At 45.5% G+C, this 17,272-nt stretch overlaps 2 protein-coding genes across 3 annotated transcripts in view; one reads left to right on the forward strand and one right to left on the reverse strand.

Moving 5' to 3' along the window:
- The window catches only part of LOC106648136 (suppressor of lurcher protein 1), a 168,035-nt gene extending 154,189 nt beyond the window's left edge, over positions 1-13,846 (reverse strand). For both annotated transcript variants that reach the window (XR_002763443.1, XM_023458605.1), the window contains exons 1-2: positions 13,678-13,846; positions 4,546-4,682 (exon numbers count right to left, since the gene is read on the reverse strand). The gene's annotated coding sequence lies outside the window, so the exon portion shown is untranslated. The remainder of the gene's footprint in view (positions 1-4,545; positions 4,683-13,677) is intronic.
- LOC106648138 overlaps positions 1-17,272 on the forward strand; it is a 30,270-nt gene that overhangs the window by 7,426 nt on the left and 5,572 nt on the right. Inside the window, exon 2 of the mRNA XM_023458637.1 lies at positions 14,796-14,898. Within this exon, the coding sequence (XP_023314405.1) occupies positions 14,848-14,898 (51 nt within the window). The 5' untranslated portion in view covers positions 14,796-14,847. The remainder of the gene's footprint in view (positions 1-14,795; positions 14,899-17,272) is intronic.

Here is a 17,272-nt window from a genome sequence, read left to right on the forward strand (position 1 = left end):
CAGGTGTAGAATACGCCCGGCGCCCGGCACTGCGTTACACATATTTTGCATCTGTCTCAGTTACGTGTTCTGCTTACAACTATCATTCGCTGTGATGCTGAATAGAAAGATTGTATTTGTGTGTTAAATACTTAAAAAATCTATAGTTAAGTGATTAAAAAGTAGTGTAGGGGATTCATTACTTAATATGTTAAATTTGTGCCATGGAAAGTTGTCAACATTACTTGCATGGTTATGTTGACATGTAAATAAATAGTCATTAGATAAGTTTTTTAAAAATCAAATTATTGGTGCATTAAAATATATCAAACAAGACAAGTGATACTTTGTGTGAATGATTTCAGGTTTCTATTACAGCCAGGGACTTCGACTTCCAGCAGCAGATGTCAAGTTGCAGTATCCAGGTACAAGTGTGATGCACAGTATTCATCACAACACAATACAGCTATGTGAGTATTTTTAAGATTTTTTCATAATATAAAAAAGATTTGTTGTATAGATTAGATAAAATAAATTGGTGGGATGTATGCAAAGTAAATGATATTTAGCGCATTAAGGTAAATAATCATTTATCTGTATACGCCTTAGCTCAATTTGTAATATTATTTATTGGCAATATAATGAGCATTATATATTTTATTATATTGTCATTCAAGTTCTGTTTCAGGCACATTTCAGGATCTATTGGCTGAAGTTTGGGTCATCTGTACAGCAAGCAACATGTGATTTATCATCTGACATATAGGAATAATCATTTTATTGGACTGTCATCCTCGTTAACTGCTATAACTTGGCCAAAATAAGTCTGCCGATTATGCCACTCGCTGGAGAGCTTCTTATTAACATAAGAAAGAACCTCTGACAGTATGAGCCAAATCCAAGGATACGAACATGTTTATATTTTAATATTAACCTTATATTTGGCAATACACAAGGTAGTATGCATCGCACACACTCAATAATAGTTTCATTGAATTTCTCATGAAATTTTCCATAAAAAGCTTATTTTTTATTATTTTTTCAGGCCCAATGTGAAGGTACACAGAAAAAAGTCATTTTTCAAGACTTGTCTTTGAAGCCCGACACACACCAAACTACAAGACCTTGGGGTCTCTTACTTGGTGGATCATTTCTTTTCAATATAAACTACAACTTGGTGTAGTTAGAAGAGATAAAATTTTTTGGTCATCACCCTAATTATGGCTTAGCCCATATACACGATGACAGACGAGCGTCATCGTCGTCGACTCGTGGGGCGAAAGATGCTCTCGTTGTTTGCAAGTGCATGAGTGTCTGTGCTGTAGCGTATACCTACAGCCTCGGGGTCTCTCTCATTCCGGTTAGCGGTGCAGTTTAGCCGAGCGGTCAGCTGCTGCTGCTGCTGCGACGGCCCACCTATGGCTCTATCCTCTTTCTTTCTTAGCTGCTGCTATCCCTGCGCGCAATGGCTTTTGTTGCTATGCCATTGAGTCCTTGCAAGCTGTATCTAACTGTTTCTACGTGCTGCACTACCTTCTATGTAAGTGTGTGTGTGTGGATTTGTGATCGATAGACGCACGATCCTTTGCTTAAAAGATGAGACTCTGATAGCGCGCGCGCGACTCTTTCTGCAGTGGGTGGTCGTTTTATCTTAGCCTCGTATAGGCATTAATCACACTCGCCAATCATTGATTATTTATATGTATTTTATGCGTCCGACGTCCATGTCGAGTTTCATTCAATTTAACGGCCGCGACAAATGTCACCGATCCGCGAGCACCGATAAATTGCCTCGCGCATTATGATTTATATACATACGTGCCGCATACACAGACGCATTTATACATACGCGTGCGCGGATGTTTCCTCTTTCTTATCTTGCACTCGCGCGCGACTAATAACACGCGCAAACGGCCAGGAATTTTCTCACCGATGGAATCTACGCGCGAAACTGCTGCTGCTGTTGCCGCTGATGCTGCTGCTAATGCATCGGATTTACCCCGTGCGCGCGCGCCAACGAGCGAGCATTAAAAATAGTTTCACTCGCAGATATACAATCGATAAAAATACGTTCGGTAAAATTTAATACGCAGCCTGATCTACATGTGCTAGCGATGCCGGCAAAACCCCACCCCGCGGCACTGCACTACTACTGATCAAGCCATTTTCTAGGTCAGCTTGGCAGATATTTCATTTTCCCTTTCTCGTATATATACGCGAACGCGCCTAGAATTCTATGCTCTTGTGCGCATTCAGTCAAGAATTAAACTTAGTTGTCGAGTGTATTCGTTGATATACGCGTGTCAATTTTCAACTCTATTCTCGAATTCGTTATTTTAAATTGCACGGGCACATTGAAAAAAAGGAAGAGAAAAAGAGCTGCCAATTCGTGCTAACAATGAAGGCAAGCCTGCTTCGAAGTGTGCATGTATACGTTATATATAGGTGTAATGAAAATCCTGCAATTTAATTATAGCCACTCGGTGGACATTATTGAAATTTGAGAGAGGGCCGAATCCGAGGATGGACATTTTTAAATATAACGGAAATCGATCGGCCCGCTTATATAGGCGCTTATGAATTGGCGTTATATTCATTAGAATGAATAATCCAACGACATTAAAAGTCCTCCCGCACTGGCTGCGAATAAATGATTCACATAAATCGAAGTAGATTAAAATTCGCGAAGGCGCTGAGCGAGTGCGGGAGAAGAGAAAAAAGGATAGAGAGAAAGAAGAAGGAGAAATGCGTCGACGACAAGAGGACTCGTCTAATATAATCCGCTGAAATTACAAGGCGTCTCGTACATTACAGACGCGAGAGGGATGATCAGCGTTAATTCGTAATTTAATAGTACGACTCTCCCGCGCGTATTATACAAGTTAACAGCTGCAAAAAGACGAGATCGTCGGGGGTTTATTAATCATCTCTTTCTCGTCGCGCTCTCTGTGCCTCGTGCTTGCTCGAGCTGCCTTAGAGGCGCACTTGAATTTACATTAAGTAAGATACACTCGCGCTCGCGCCTCGCTATTACTACGAAACGGAAATCTCCAATGGTCAGAAGTCGGTTTAACGGGTTTTTTACTGTACTCGAGAAGCGTACGTACGATTGCTCTCGTGTACATGTGTGTTTGTGTAATATATGTCATGCTAATCTTGCTCGTTTTAACGATATGCCCGTTTGGCGCGAATACGCAAAGTCCGATAAGTCCTCGGCAGGCTGCATGAGCGGGACATATATTTCCAGGAGAAGTCGAGTGCGAAAAATCAACAAACGCGCGAGTGGCGTCAAAGGGGACGATATTTAAGCGCGCGAAAGCTTCGATTCGAGAGCGCGCGAGAAAATCGCATTTCTCCGCGTGCTTATGCACACTTGCACGCGTGTGTGAATGTGTGCGAGTGTGTGTCCGTGTGGCAAAAAGCCCGTAGTCACAATTATGCTCTCTTATCGAGTGAGCAGCGCCTGGACAAAAGTGCAGTTACGCAGCAGCTACCAACGTACCTGGAAAGTACTTGTTTTCCTTTTTTTTTCATTTCACCTCCTTCGCGCGCGCGGTTTTTAGACTAAAAGCGGGAAGCGTACGGAGGAGCTTCGCTCGCAGCTCTCCTACAGCACGTATACCGTTAATACTTCGTATCCGCGGATATAATAGGATACGCGAGTGCGCGGCGACGCTCGGACACTATTTTTTTTTTTTTCGTCGTCGCGCAAAGCGAAGACTACGACTTGGACTCGGGGGCATTTTTCAAGTTGCTCGGATGTAAGCATGCATAAGTACACGTCGAATTAGCAAAAGCAGGCCGGATTAAACACGCTTACTTTCAATTTGAATAATCGTCATCGATATCGCGCATAGTGTTTGCTTACGTAAGCTTCGAGAGAGATGCCTCGTTCAAATACTCCTACGAATTACGGGCTTATACTGCGCGTGTATAATATCTCGCCTATATAACATGCATAACTATATGCGTAATAAAACAAGCTCTACGGATACTCGAGTGCACATATAGTGTTTGTTCTGCATTATAATTTTTGATCGACTTGCGTGGGCTCGTCGTTGCGCCTGTGTTGTACATTGACTAGGCTCTGTATTATTCCCTCGATTCTGCGCTGTGCAAGAAAAGCATGTACATTGCGATTGGCGAAATGCCCAACTAAACCGATCGAATTGGCCTATGACAAATTGTGTGTCACTCGATGATTCCATATCGACCAACGACAATTTGTCGGAACATGGATGCATTTTTTTTTGATTTTATCTTCATAGTCCGCGTTGGCGCTGCGAAACATGATGGTATAATAATCTTATTTCTCCTCGAGTTTTTTGACTAATTTCATAATAAAAAAATGGCTCTATTTAAAAAACATAGGGATTCTTAAAAAGTTATTTGTACATATTTTTGTTCAATTACACTATAATCACGCGAAAGCTAGAAAAATTATTAAAGCACAAAACGCGAAAAATATGAGGGCAAGTAGTTTACGCTAATGATGATGAAAGTTTAAATAAGAAAGACATAAAACAAAAAACAAAAAAAAATTCGAAAAATAAATAAAATTCTTACGTGCGAGTCGTTTTCGGTTGTAAAGATGCGTGCAATAAAGTCGGAGCTGTGCGATCAAAACTTTCCAACGTCACATCGATCCCCCATCGTTTTGCGGTATACTCGTATAAATCCCTCTGCAGCATGAATTTCTCTGGCTAGATTAGAATAATTTGCCAATTAGCTTGAATTCGCTTGATACGAGCGTATACAATGCACGTATAATGTATAAAGTCGTAAAATAATTTTTGAAAACTAGTTTTCCTCGCTTTGCTGGCGCAGCAGTGGCGCGCGCGCGAGGGACAAGAAACCTAATTCTCAGAGCAGCGCGCTTCGCAACATTTATATGTGCAAAAACAACACGTCCTATATAGATAGCTGCTGCTCGAGAGCTCCGAGCCGCAGAGTACGTACGTAGCATTGCGTGCTGCAGGATAGCTGTCGCACGGAGAAATATACGCTGAACACGAGCGAGGCACCAGCAGCAGCAGCTGTGACGCAAGCGTAAGCGGCCTCTTTTTCGCACGCTGCGCGTTGCACCGCGCGAGCAGTTTTACGAGGAGAAATATCAAGTGCAAGGTCAAGGCTGCGGGCTTTACCTTCTCCGCGGCAGATCGGCATCTCGCTAGCCTGCGATACACGGCATGCGTTCGACCCATTCTTTCGCCCGTGTGCATTATGCCTACACATAACGTACAGGTAGAAACTCGAGTTTGGCCCATGCAAATGTAAATAGGCGCGAGGTGATGAACGACTCGCGGCGTATCCGAGCGAATCGTTTGGATGAGCCACGACGCTGATCGAGCGATTGAAAGGCGAGGCTCGAGCGCGCGCGGGATTGATTTACAACGCCGAGGCTCGTGTGTGTGTGTGTGTGTGTGTGTGTGCCAAGCGCGTGTCGATCGGTATACAGCGCACGAGCGAGAGATCGCAGCGGAAGGCGTGAAACCGCGCCGCAAAACTTTATTTATCGCCAATATTTACCTTTTACGAGACTCGACAAAGTTGAGTCGCGAGTGGCAATTAAGGATCAGCTGGCGCGCGCGAGATTATGGCCCCTATTATATTGGTTCTCGCGAGTCCTCGTAAAAATCTTAAAAACAGCCCCGCGCCAATTATTACCGCGCACGGAATATAATGACTCAGTTGGCCAAACGACGCGCTGTGTACGATCGTTCTCAGAGAGATAGATATAGAGTAGCGAGTGTTTGCTCGATCGCTATCTGCGACACTCGTCTAGTATCCCTATAAATCAGATGTATCGTCGATATATAGGCCGTTTCGCGCATCGCGAGGTGCGCTCCAAAAACGGCGTCACGCGCGCGTTTAAAGGCCGACTCGACGCGATCTACATTTTTTCCTTCTTCGCCTCGCTGCTCACACACATGCATGTACGGGTACCTGTTTCTTTGGCGCAGCGCATGTATGCAGTCTCTTTTACTTTCTTCATCAGTCGGTGCTGCAGCCGCAGCCGCAAACTCACGTTTATTACGCACGCATCGCTCAATGTACGGCAGCGCGCGCATATGCGTGCATTACTCGAGCTGCCGCTGCCACCGCTGCACTGCAGGGGAGGGGGTACGGGGGAATTATTAGCGTGGGATCGCATGTGCGAACGAGTGGAAAACACCGTTACGCGTTTGTACGTACATAGCATGTATGCATGTATGTATGCAAGACCGAGTGCATCAACGCACACACACACGACTACGCCTATTTCGACTGCAGACTACTCTGATATACACAGACGCACACACACACACACTGACGAAGGCAAACGGAGAAGAGCTGAAATAGAGTCTCGGACGCGCGAAACATTTCTGGAATGCTGTGTATGTGTGTGTGCGCGCACTCGTGTATGTGTTGTATAATACCTTGAGTAGTCCAGACCCCAGGGGCGCCCCCGTATGAAAAAATATTCGAATGGAATATTTTCGTTGTTTCTTGTGGAAAATGGTCGTCTGAATCCGAATCTGCATGTTGGTAAACCGGAAAATGGTCGGAAAATTTTTTAAACAATTTTCTTTACACAAATTGCACAAATTTGAAATTTTCCACCCAAAACTAATTTTTTTAGGTTTTTGGGGTCATTTTAAACAAAAAAGTACTCTTGTGATTTTTCTCTAAAATTGATATTTTCCGAGATATTTAACATTGAAATTTCGAAAAAACGCAAAAATGGCGGTTTTCAATCCTCTGTAAAAGGGTTAAAAATTATGAATTTCGATGTTGGCGATAGTCCTACATTATCTTTATATCTTCATTAATGAAATGAAAAAATGAAAATTTGTAAAACTTAATTGTTAAGCTATGGTTTTTAGACTCAAATGATAGGCGCGTGTATACGTGTGAGCGCCGTGAGCGTATGGCCGCTGTGTATACACGTATACACGTATACACGCGCCTATCATTTGAGTCTAAAAACCATAGCTTAACAATTAAGTTTTACAAATTTTCATTTTTTCATTTCATTAATGAAGATATAAAGATAATGTAGGACTATCGCCAACATCGAAATTCATAATTTTTAACCCTTTTACAGAGGGTTGAAAACCGCCATTTTTGCATTTTTTCGAAATTTCAATGTTAAATATCTCGGAAAATATCAATTTTAGAGAAAAATCACAAGAGTACTTTTTTGTTTAAAATGACCCCAAAAACCTAAAAAAATTAGTTTTGGGTGGAAAATTTCAAATTTGTGCAATTTGTGTAAAGAAAATTGTTTAAAAAATTTTCCGACCATTTTCCGGTTTACCAACATGCAGATTCGGATTCAGACGACCATTTTCCACAAGAAACAACGAAAATATTCCATTCGAATATTTTTTCATACGGGGGCGCCCCTGGGGTCTGGACTAGAGAAACAAGCCAGAGCAGGCTAATGCCGATCCGTCAGAAGTTGGCGCTGTTTGTCAGTCAAATTGACTGCGCGGAAAGGGCGCACTCGACGCTCTCGATTTGACACGCGACTACGCTATCCTCTTCTAGGCGTACTTGGACAAATCATCGGACGATATCGCTACGGAAATATTGGCTCGTTTGTAATGCGGATCGTGCTCGACTTTTCGTCTGCCCTGCGTTTAGATCTGCTCTAGATCGTGCGCACGGCCTATCCACCCGCAGCCGCGTGTAATACGAAGCTCACGGCGCGCTCTCGACAACTTTTACCAGCACTAGCAGCCGCAAAGCCGAGTAACAACATCTCCCGAGGCTGCTGCGACCTATCGATTTTTCCCTCCTCGCGCTTCCTATACGGACCACGACGACGACGACGAGCGCACATCTCGCGCAGCGGCAGCAGCATTATGGATTATGCAAGAGAAGCAATTATCGCTCGCGGAGACAATGAAATAGAAAAAAAGTCGTGTGAGCACGTGCAGCTCGAGCTGTCTCGTTTGCACATAGACGCATCCTCGCAATAAAACGCAACGGTTTATCGTCACTATCGAACAATCAACATTGGCGAATATTTATGCGTGTATATAACATTAATTTCTAATTTATACAGGCGAGCGCATCATAACGGTCAAAAATTTATGGACTGTAAGCGCACGCGCGGCTCGACGCTATGCACTTCACGCTGTACTCGTCACAGAGCATAAAGTGCTAATATCGTCTCGGCGCGTACACTACCATGCCTAGTATACATAGCGTTTACATTTACAGGCGCGTACAGTCATATTTTGAATCACAAATTTGTACTCGCGCTCTCGGTGTGTGCGCACGCGATACTTATCGCAGAGAGCCAAATGAAGATATTACAACGGACGACGACGACGCCGATGACTACGACGTTGTCTGCATACGCGTCTATTCGAGCTCGAGATGATAGAAAATTCATGTACTCGTTCCATTAAGGATGAATCAATCGACAGCGACGAGGCGGCGGCGGTGGCGGCTGATGCGAGACCTTATCGCCGAGTCTTGTAATTATACACATCGTGGCGCGGCTCGGCGCGGCGTCACAGCTGCATAGTATGCATTTTTCATGCACTTTTATTTCTATATATACAGCGAGCTCGATTGGCTCCGGGCGACCTCGATATCATCCGATCGCTTACGACAGGTCGGCTCTCGATTCGTCGGCTATTTTCGTCCTGCGAAACTTTGATTTCTAGTTTTGGAGGCGGAAATTGCGTTCGATCGGTCGTCGCTCGAAGCTGTGCACCTCGTTCGATGCTTCCTCGCCACCAAAGCTACTGCGCGCGCATATAATTAAAGAAGATAAAATCAGTCGCCGCCACCGCAGCAACGTCCTCTCCGCCGAAAATACACGTAACATCCATCCCTTTCTCTCCTCCTTAGCGCCATTACGGTCACGAAAGCCCATAATTTTCTCGGCGCAACATTGCCGGATCTTTATGTGCGTACATGGATGCGCGCGCGGCCGATACACCGATTCTTTTTTTCTTTCCTCAATAATAATAATGATGAGCGCGCGACAGCTGCGTTGCGCTCGTGTGCACGCGCGAGATACGACCTGCAGCTCGCATATAATATACACGTACTCCTCCTGGACCTGCTGCTCGTGACAGACCTCACACGGGCAAAAATATTTCTTTTCACGAAATTATGCGTGTATTATGCGCTAAAAATCGCTGGGCCGAGGGACTAACGGTATTTTGCGTACACGCAGATATCGGCCAGAGAAGCGGACACATTAAACATGCTATAAGCGCGCGCGCGTCACAATGTAAAGGCCGCGAATTACGAGTGCGCGATGCCGAATTTTCGCGCCTATTAATTTTTCGTTTTTATGTACGTATGGTGCTGTATCGTTGCTCGAATATAAATGCGGCCACTTTACGCCCTGGCCAAACCGGCAAAATCACCGCTAATTGAAACGAATACACCGCGATATACGCGAGTTAAGCCAGAAATATCCGCGTGGAGCACGAAAAAATCGCCCCTTTCAACTTGTATCCTTGGAGCTCGGAAACTATATTCTGGACGTTCGCGTTGTATACAATGGGTGCGAATCCTCGCGCTGTCGATTCGATATTAGCCGGCCTGAATGGCGAATGCATGTAAATAATTAAAGCATTAAAACGAACATAGAATATCACTTTGTATATACAGCGCTCACAAAGCGCAAACCATATTAGCTATACATATATATATATATAACAGATGCAAACGATTCGTTTTGATATGACGGCCCGCGCAATTATTGCTGAACGTGGAAAGGCTTCGCATAGTGCAGCGGACGATATGGGCTTTTACTAATGTTGCCGCGCACGACTGTTAGTATGCGCAGATCCATTACTCGAGTTACGCCTCGTGGTATAATTTCTATACGTGTTTCGCCTCCGATAGCGATATTTCCGCGTTAGGGCCTTTTAACGTTTTTCACGCGCTGCACCGACTGACTCTCTCTCACAGCCGCCCCATCGAGCTGCGAGCCGAGGAAATGCGCCGTCGAGATATGATCGAACGAGCGAGGAATTCCAAACAAGTGGCTTTTAGCACCTCCTCAGACTTATTGTCCCTGTTTACCTACTTCGCACCTCCTCGGCAAATAATACGGCACACGCAGCGAAGGAAAAAAAAGAGAAAGAAGCAAGAAAAAGCAGAGAGAGAGAGGAAAAAAAGAGGAACAGAAGCCGCCACGTGTGGCGCGTACAACGTGCAATGTATACGCGCGCGCATCGCTCGGTCACGCGTCGACTAAATAGTGCAGTCTGCGATGTTTGTAGTAAGAGTCACGTGGGCGTCGCCGATACGCAAGACGCTCTACTAAGCAAGCTCCATTGCTGGCCAACACGTATCATATAGATAATTGTGCAGTCGTTTCGCGATGGATCAGCACTGCTGTATATACGATATACAAGGAAGCTTTTGGCCACCGATGGAGCTTGGCCAAGCGGTTTACTTCTATACGACTATAAGCGTGCGCGGCGAGCATTATACACGAGAGACGAGAGGCGAAAACAAGCCCGAGTAATTGTATTTTAACGCGTACACAGTATCGTCTACTTGACTTCGTACTAATACATGTATACACACACACACACAAACGTCGACTGGAGGTAGAGCTTTCACGCACCAATTAGATTATCCTCGCTCCGTTCATTATGTTTGCACGGCGATATGCAAGCAGCAGCGACCGAAAGATCATTTTCCGGCCAATTTCACCTTCGTTAATTCAAAGCGAGCATCTAAAATAGCCAATTCTGCGCTGATTGTACAAGCCAAGTAGAAAGCCAACGTCGACGACTACGATGAGCAGCGCGAGAAAAATATTCGCAAAGAGCCTTCCGTGCAGAGTATCGAGTTTGTGCTCGCGCGCGCGCGCGCGCCAGGGAAAGGAAAAAAATTACGCATGCAAATCCGCGCGATCGTTTAATTATCGGGCGAGCAGCGTGCCGGGACCGATAATCCAAATTTCGAGCGAGGGGCTAAGCGCTGAGCTTCGCTCGCGATCGAAGGGGGCCTCTGCCCAATAATTACCGAATGCCACGCGGTAGTTTTCGGAAACTACATTCGTGACTGCGAATACTCGAAGAATGCGCGATCCAGCAATTTCGATCTCGATTCCAGCTCACAGGCGCAAAACAGAGATTACCGCCGAGGAATATATGATCTTCTGGTTAATTGTATAGCCAGCGTCCCCCGGATGTATCGAGTCCTCTCCGCCGATGCACAAGAGGCTCGCGTTTATAATCTCATGGAAATTATCGAAAGCGATCGACGCGGAGCCTACGTCGAGCTGTGTTGCACGACGACGCCAAGCGAGAAAGTAACACGTACGTCTGCAAAATAGTCGCGACGATACGGGGAATCGTCGCAGCGCAGATATAGGCACTTTACAGTTCGCACTCGAGCTCATAGTCGCAGTAACAACAACAAGAACAACAGCAGCAGCAGACAAGGCAGGGGGAGCAGCGGCGAGCAGCGAAACGGCCTGTATTCCAGATACTCCAGAGACCTTGTTGGCACTCGAAGCGCGACCTCTCCCGCTGCAATTGCGACTCGCTTAATTTGCTCCTGCAGCAGCAACGTCTACCGAGCGTATCGCCAAGCGCTCCTTTATCTCGTACTACGTTGTATAGCTGATAGCTGCTAAACAGCCCGACTAGACCGACCGAGGCATATTTCAGCTCGTGCTCGTACGCGGCTATTAGAGGCCGGCTTAATTATCAAACCGGAAGTTCTGTAACTGATGTTTTTCTTACCCCCGAGTATTGGCTGAGTAAATGCAATGGCTCATTTGCATAGTACGCTCGACTATAATAGTTTTGTCAACTTGCACTCGTAGATAGAACACAGACACACGCACAACACATATATTCAACACTGCGACGCTGGCTCGAGTACTTGATGCGGGAGCAGCTTATACGTATAGCACTACCACTCCAGAGGATCATGCCTGGCAGAATATCAAACGTACTTCTAAATAAGTTCAGAAATTCAAACTGACGTTTCGGCACCCTTCTTTCAGTGATTCGAACTGAAGATGTATCACCGCATAAGTAAGCCCAGTGGCCAGTACGCACCCAAGGGCCAAGTCACTTGCGCCATCTGAAGTTCAAACCACTGAAATAAGGGTGCAGAATCGCCCGTTTGAATTTCCGAACGTGTTTAGAAGTACGGTTGAAATCGTGCCAAATAGCACGTTGGTATATCCGTAACTGTTGACATAGAATTGTTGTTCACAAACCTGCTAGAGCCATGTAAAATCAGACTAGCATGAAATGTTTGCTTTTTTAGAGTTCAGTAATATTCACCCGGTGTTTAGTATAAAAAATTTTGCAATAAAAAGCGGGCGGGATGAGTGAAGATATAACCTCACAATAACTTTTCTTCGTTTCTCATCGACGAAATTGCGAAAATTCACAGGCAACGGGTCAAACGGCTACGAATCGAACACATCCCCGGTCGGTTTGTCTTTACGGGTAAAATCCTCTTGAATATACTGCAGCTATGCCGTGCGTGCATTAATAGGCGTGTATTATAATTCAACGCGTTTAGTAGGCTAGACAATGCAGGATCCTCTCGTCTATGGCTCGTAGTTTCCCACGTCGATGCTCGAGCGCAAAAGCTGCCGAGAACAAACACATGTAGCGTATATACACTTCCGCACAGAGCAGGCAAATGTGGCGTGAAATATACGCTGCTCGCTCCTGCACACTGCACTGCTATAGCTGCTAGTTCACGCTCACTTTTGCAAAGTTTTCGCCGTTGCACGAATTTCAGCCGTGAGCACCTCTGTGTGTGTATACTCGTCCGCTTGGCGGCGTTAAAAACTTTTCAATGATTAGAATCGAAAGCATCGATCGAGCTGCGCCAACGAAAATTCCCTGAAATTCATGACGCCGTCGCGCACGTATTCATATATACGCGTGCAGTGCAGCAACGGCGGCATTATGTAAAGGACTAAACAAACATGGCGCTTTTAGACATGGAATCTCGAATATTCGAAATTGATTTTTTCATTTCATCAAAAATATCATCATCGCTGGCGCTGCCGTGCATATTAGGTATAATAACGAAGTCTGAAACGAGAATATCGCTTACGCGAGCCCGAAATTCTATCCAGCGGGGGTAGCTTTTGAAACGCGAACTCGAACGTACTCATCGCGAGCTCTCTATATCGTTTTTCATCTACACCCAAAGTACCCGGCGCTCCTGTTATGAGTATACATTTATCATATTCGAACGTATTTGACGAATTAATACGTGCATCTGCGCGTCAATGTTTTACTTTTATGCTCGCTCCGAATTTCATTCGAAAATCTAGATAAGCAGTAGAGCTAGCAAAGCCGTTGGAAAACTGGCAGATTATCTTTTCACGGTAGGAAAACGAATTAACATTCCGAATTTGACCAATAATGGAGTAAGTAATACAATTGCAGCAGTGTCGAGGTCGATCACGAAGCGATGCTCGCACGTCGTCGATCCTTTCGAACTCGTATGTGCATAATATAAGACGTGTGTGTGTGTGTGTATATCCGCAAATGCGTAAATTGAGTTGCCAAGGCAATTATCGATTCTAATCGTCGTACGTTGGCATTAAGCTGCGCTCGAGAGAACGAGTAAGATTTTAGCTTTATGTAGGATGGGTATACAGACGCACGTATATAATATAGGAAATTACTCATCAAAACTTATCGCCGTAGTTGCATCTTTGAATCGTACATATATACAATTTACCTCTTTCTGTTCTCTTCTTTGACGTCGCTGCGGATATATACCATAGTAAATACACACGTAGGCCAGCTTAGAGCGATTTTCCTCTCTCTCGCACTGGAGGCTCGGAACGCGCGGCGATGTTGGCACAACACGTATTTCACTCGGCAGTCGGTGTCCATGTGCAGGTGTACCCATGTGTGTGTGTGTGTGAGTGCGAGTGCCGTATGATTATTACTCGCAGCTCGTCGCGCGTTATTATTATAAATATAATAGGAGCGTATACTCGTACTTGCAGAGTCACGTGAGCCTAGTGACAACGTTATATCATCGTTGGCGCGCGTTCGCGTGGATAGACCACTAGCCGGCAGCAGAAGCCGCAGCGGCAGCTCCATGCGCCGGAGACTGGATAAACAAGTCATCACTCGTCATCGTCTACACACACTCGCACGCACACATTACAGATATATAGTCCTCCTGTCTCGGCGGACGGCGGCGCACGTCGTGAGTCGTCTCATTGAGATGAATAGTAGAAAATATATTTGCGCGGCTGGACGAGAAAATTATGTTCGCCCATCGCGTCAAGCCTGCAATTTGCAAACTATGTATGCAGGTTTACGCGCGCCTTTATTCACTGCTGCATGTATCGCCATGCTCCGTGTTATACTAGGCGTACAGTCGAACCGGTATGTGACTTATAATGGTGCGCGAGTTGCGGTAAATAAAAATTCGATATCGCCTCTATGTACATATATACGCAAAAGAAAACATCCGAATGGGCGATCTCGGCTAACGAGAATCGATTAAGGATTCCGCCAAAGTATCTCGCCGCGATGTACATCTCCTCCGTGCAATAAATACGAGAAATAGATAGCGCCTATAATATTGCCATAAGGTATACATCTGCAGGCACGAGATGGCGTGTATTATCCGGGCCAACAAGAGACGTAAATTCGCGCGAGAGAGAGAAAGAGAGATGTAAAGTAGCCGCCGAGCGAGATGGAGAGAGTCGGGAGGAAAAAAGAAGGAGCAGGATAAATACATAGAGAAAAGTATTAATATGATATGGATGTATATGATATGTTAAAGCAGAGTTGCACGTGCTGTGCCTAATGCTCGTTTTGTTATTGTACGTGTTTCAGCGGGAAAGTGCGTGATTTGAGCGTGAGAGGCGCGAGGCAGAAAATCCCAGCAATGCAGCCGGGGCTATGGAGGAGACTCTACGTATACACGCTGATCTTCATGGTAAGTTAGACGCGCACCAGCATCTCCTTATTACTTATTGCAGCTATATCCAGTCGCCACTAACCCCAATCAAATTATACAAATGTTTTATATGTATATGTACCGAGAATCCGAGTAATTATTTTACACGCGTGTAAACATATCGTATATAATATCGAGTCCGCAGTCGGTGAGAAAGCCGGGCAGCAGCAGCGAATCTTCTGTATATAGGTAATAACTGCTATGTAGCTCGCGCCGATCTTTACGCATTTTACGTATCGAGAGCGAAAAATGGTCATTTCGTTTTCGCCTTAATTAAGGCATATATTCACGTGCTGCTGCACGTTTATCGTAGACGCGTACATCGATATCTCGCGCGCGATATTGTCCCTATTTCTTATTTTTCTCCCTCTTCTTTTTTTGCACCGGGGAAGACGAGTTGCCGCGACTACTTGCTCTCTCTGTCTCGAGAAACTGTCATAAAACTTTACGACGAATAACCGCTGCAACTAATCATCGACATGTAGTAGTCGTACGAGTTATATACACGCCGAGCGCAAGTCGCATACATATGCCGAGAGAGAGTCAGAGCGACGTGTGAGAGCTGCAGCGCGCAGGACGTGACTTGACGTGAAAAACGAAAGAGTCGAAAAAAAGACGGCGACAAAGTGTTAACAGGGAAAATTCAGCGATGATTATCTCTCTCTCTGCTGCTGCTGCTCTTGTGCTCTCGTTGCCGCTCGACAGGTCGTAAAATAAAATCTGCGCTCTCCGCGCGCGCTATTCTACAACGCAGACCGGAACGAGAAATTTGTCGCAGCTCTCGTCGTTAAAAGGACGCCTATATATAGCTACGGCTATATACACAGCGATGACGATAAATCGACGACGCTCCAAGAGAGTGTAGCGAGCTGCAGCGCACGAGATGAAGTTGTTGCTCGCGTCAAAAGTTTGTCGTCGTAAATCGATCTCGTTGTCTGACACGCGTGCGCGCACACACATAGCTTAATTCCGAATTTCCTGCGTGTGTAATCAAAGCTCCAACTATGTGCTCAACGCTATATAGCTTCTCTCGCTATCTGCGCGCGGGACAATGGGCGCGAATAAAACTTGACTAAAAGTCGCAGCTTGTATCAGCTGTGGAGCGTCGTAAAACAAGCCCCGGGACGATATAACGACGACGACGAAGCTTATAGCGGCTGAATATACATAAAATCATTGAGCAGCGCATCAAGTGGCGCATATACGTATACGCGTGTATCGTCGCTTAAAGCACGCGTCCAATCTTTTCGGGAAAATATATTATATGCGTATACGAGCTAGAGCTGCGCAGAGAGCCGCCGAGAGCGAGAGAACAAACGCCCCATTGCAAAGTCCATCTTCCGCCCGTATATAGGCTCTCGAATGAGAGAGGATAAGCATCGCGAGAGAGAGCAACACAATGTGGCGCGGCATACATTATTGTGCCGAGTCCGGGGAACCGCCACCTGCAGCATATACGCGGCTACTCGCGACTGTGCGCCCGACCTAATCATAAAAGCTTTTATGCTTCATTTTAATAAACGAGCTTGACGTACCTCCTCTACCTATACGTATATGTACATTATATTATAGCTAACCGGGAGTACGTTTAGATCGATCACTTTTAACTGGTTAGCAACTCAATACGCTTAATTATCCATGCCGCCGCCGTCACTATGTCTATAATATCATATATAGTATATATGGGCCGCGATACGGCGACGAGGGAGAAAAAGGAAAAAGTGGGCATCGCCGAGCGATCGCCGCGTCAATTAAATTACAAAAGGACTAGCCCCGGCTCACGCTCTTTCAAATCGCTGTACTATATCACTATATTGCCGACCTTATACTATCGATGCAAATCAATTTATATCAATTAACGCGCGAGCTAGCGCACGTAGAATCGCCGCCGCCACTGCTCCAGCTCTGCTCCGCTCTGCTCTACTGCTGCTACCGGTACAAGCCTAGCTCGTGCATTAAACGCATTTCTCGGGCTTTAATTTATGGAATGTTGTCGATAACTCGCGCAGCCAAAGTACACACAGCAGCAGCAGCATCTAAAATCTCGAATTACCGTTTATCCCTCGTGTGCGTACACGCGAAACGTTGTTGCTTTCGCGCGCGCGATATTGAGCCGCGTACATTTTCGCGCGCGCAACTCTCGCTGCGATATAACCAATATAATATGCAGCTATTTATATGTTTTTAATATTATCTACGCCGGAGAAAAAAAATCAGCGGCGATTTATACAGCGGCGCGAAAAAGAGGCAGCGAACTAGTTTCGCGCGCGGCCAGAATCGGGACTCGACTCTCGCAGTCGAGTTGGCCGTCGCGAGTGGGGAGGGAGGAAAAAAAAAAGAAGCCGCGAATATA

The sequence above is a fragment of the Trichogramma pretiosum genome, unplaced genomic scaffold (genome assembly GCF_000599845.2).
Source record: "Trichogramma pretiosum strain Unisexual culture from Peru unplaced genomic scaffold, Tpre_2.0 scaffold24, whole genome shotgun sequence".
Lineage (NCBI taxonomy): Eukaryota > Metazoa > Arthropoda > Insecta > Hymenoptera > Trichogrammatidae > Trichogramma > Trichogramma pretiosum.